General features: G+C 30.4%; 1 protein-coding gene across 2 annotated transcripts in view; it reads left to right on the forward strand.

Moving 5' to 3' along the window:
* The window catches only part of LOC108744506 (AP-1 complex subunit gamma-1), a 41,813-nt gene that overhangs the window by 10,957 nt on the left and 28,568 nt on the right, over positions 1-2,288 (forward strand). For both annotated transcript variants that reach the window (XM_025973160.1, XM_025973161.1), the window contains 2 exons: positions 1,733-1,816; positions 1,900-2,134. In XM_025973160.1, coding sequence (XP_025828945.1) covers positions 1,733-1,816; positions 1,900-2,134 — 319 coding nt within the window. The remainder of the gene's footprint in view (positions 1-1,732; positions 1,817-1,899; positions 2,135-2,288) is intronic.

Raw genomic sequence — 2,288 nt, forward strand, 5'->3', positions numbered from 1 at the left:
AATATTTTTCAGTTTATTTAGATTTTATTTCGTGTCACAACCTATTATTAGCAGTGTCTGTGACTAAATTTCTACAAATATATCAAATATTTACTATTTAATATGTAAAAAGCGACGGTTTATTTTGGAAGTTAAAATTTAGTGAGGAAATTGAACAAGTACACCTGACGTTTTACAAACGATTCCTACGACTTCCAAACAAGAAAGAAGAAAATTCATACATCAATTTCATTAATCGTTAGTGACAAATACAACTGTTCAACACAACTTAAATGAAATATAAATTCGGTTACTATACCTTTAATAGGTGGGGTAATAAAAAGACACGGTTTCAAAATGATGTGTATAGGACAAAGCAGAAAGCACTCAACATACAATGATTTTTATAGGATCCAGAATTTTGCATAGCTTGTTAACGAAAGCGTTTCGTTGTTGTTGTTTTTAGATCGATTTTGATTATACAACTCTATTTCGAAAATTCTGTGGGTATTTTCAATGTACACAAACCGCTTATACATTGTTATTTTCTTTCTCCTGTAGTTTTTCAGAATATTAAAAAACTAAAGAAATCCGATTTTTCGGCTTTTATCTATTAAGATCAGAATGCATAACGTTTTAGGATAAGTGTAATTCCACTATTGTTTAAATGGTTTAGTAGAAAGTTCGATTTTTATATAGGTTCTGGCAATTAACATTTTGGGAAGATTCTTATTAAATAATGACAAAAACATCCGATATGTTGCTTTGAATACTTTATTGAAGACAGTTTACATCGATACATCGGCTGTTCAAAGACACAGATCGACTATATTGGAATGTCTTAAAGATCCGGACGTTTCAATTAGGCGGAGAGCAATGGAATTGTCATTTGCTCTTATAAATGGTCAAAATATTAGGACAATGATGAAGGAACTATTAACGTTTTTAGAAAAATCTGATTCAGAATTTAAAGCACATTGTTCCTCGGGCATTGTTCTTGCAGCAGAACGCTTCTCTCCCACAAAGAGGTGGCATTTGGATACATTATTGAAAGTATTAATTGCAGTAAGTGCTCTATTTCTATTAGTTTTATTTAAACAAAAAATTCCATATTTTCTTTAGTTTGTAAAATCATAAACCAAATATTAAACATTTTAAGTAATTTTATTTTTTGTTCATGATCTAAGGTACTTTATTAGTTTGTTAAACTACAGCCTTCTTAAATTTTATTGCGTCTCATTTTTTAAATAAACGTAAAGGAGTACAAAGTTTTTTGATGCTTCATTACATCATTCTGTAGTTGATGTATTTTTTAATAATACGTAAACATTGTACTGGTAGATTAAAACAAAATTGAAGCATTAAAAAGTTCTTTTTGTAACAATCTTTTCAAATTTTACTAATGAACAGGGTAAGATCATTGAAAAGCTTATATTTACTTGATTTACTTTTATCTATAATTATGTAATTTTCGTAAAATAATTTTTTAGGCTGGAAATTACGTGAGAGATGACGTTATATCGTCTACAATTCAGCTTATATCTGAAACTACATCACAACAAGCATATATAACCTTGCAGTTATGGCAAGCACTTTCTGTAGATGTTTGTGATAAACAACCTCTGACACAAGTAGCCGTTTGGGCTATTGGGGAATATGGAGATGCTTTATTAACGGCACCAATAGAGGACGGAATGAACTTTGAAAGACCTACAGAAGAGGATGTTATAAATTGCTACCAGAGAATATTGTGGTCGCCACAAAATTCATCTACCACCAAACAATACACCTTAATGAGTCTCACAAAATTAAGTACTAGATTTACCCAAACAAATAAGTAAGAAATTTTTTCAGTTGCGACTGTATACGAAAAGTTCCAAATTTTTAAAAAATTGCAAAACTTCAATTTTCCTGTTTTAGTAAAATCCAGCAGATTATTAGTTCATTTTGTTCATCTCTACACATTGAATTACAACAAAGAGGCGTAGAGTTCTCGCAACTTTTTGGTAAATACAATCATCTGCGATCTGCTCTGTTAGAGCGAATGCCTCCAATGGAAGTTGTGAGACAAAACGATGTTCAAACTAATGGGGATATGGATGAGACAGAAGACAAAACAAGCGAGAGTAGTCCTCAACATTACACAAGTGAATCGGTAAGGGCTGGTTGAATTGTGTGAATATTTTATGGATACAAGATACTACCGCCTATTTGGTAAAGTTTTTTTTATATAGGAAAAATGAAATTTTATTAAATTTAATTAATAATATTTCCTTTGAAAAATATCATGTTATTAGCGTTAAAACGTT

Source organism: Agrilus planipennis, unplaced genomic scaffold (assembly GCF_000699045.2).
Source record: "Agrilus planipennis isolate EAB-ADULT unplaced genomic scaffold, Apla_2.0 scaffold33, whole genome shotgun sequence".
Classification (NCBI taxonomy): domain Eukaryota; kingdom Metazoa; phylum Arthropoda; class Insecta; order Coleoptera; family Buprestidae; genus Agrilus; species Agrilus planipennis.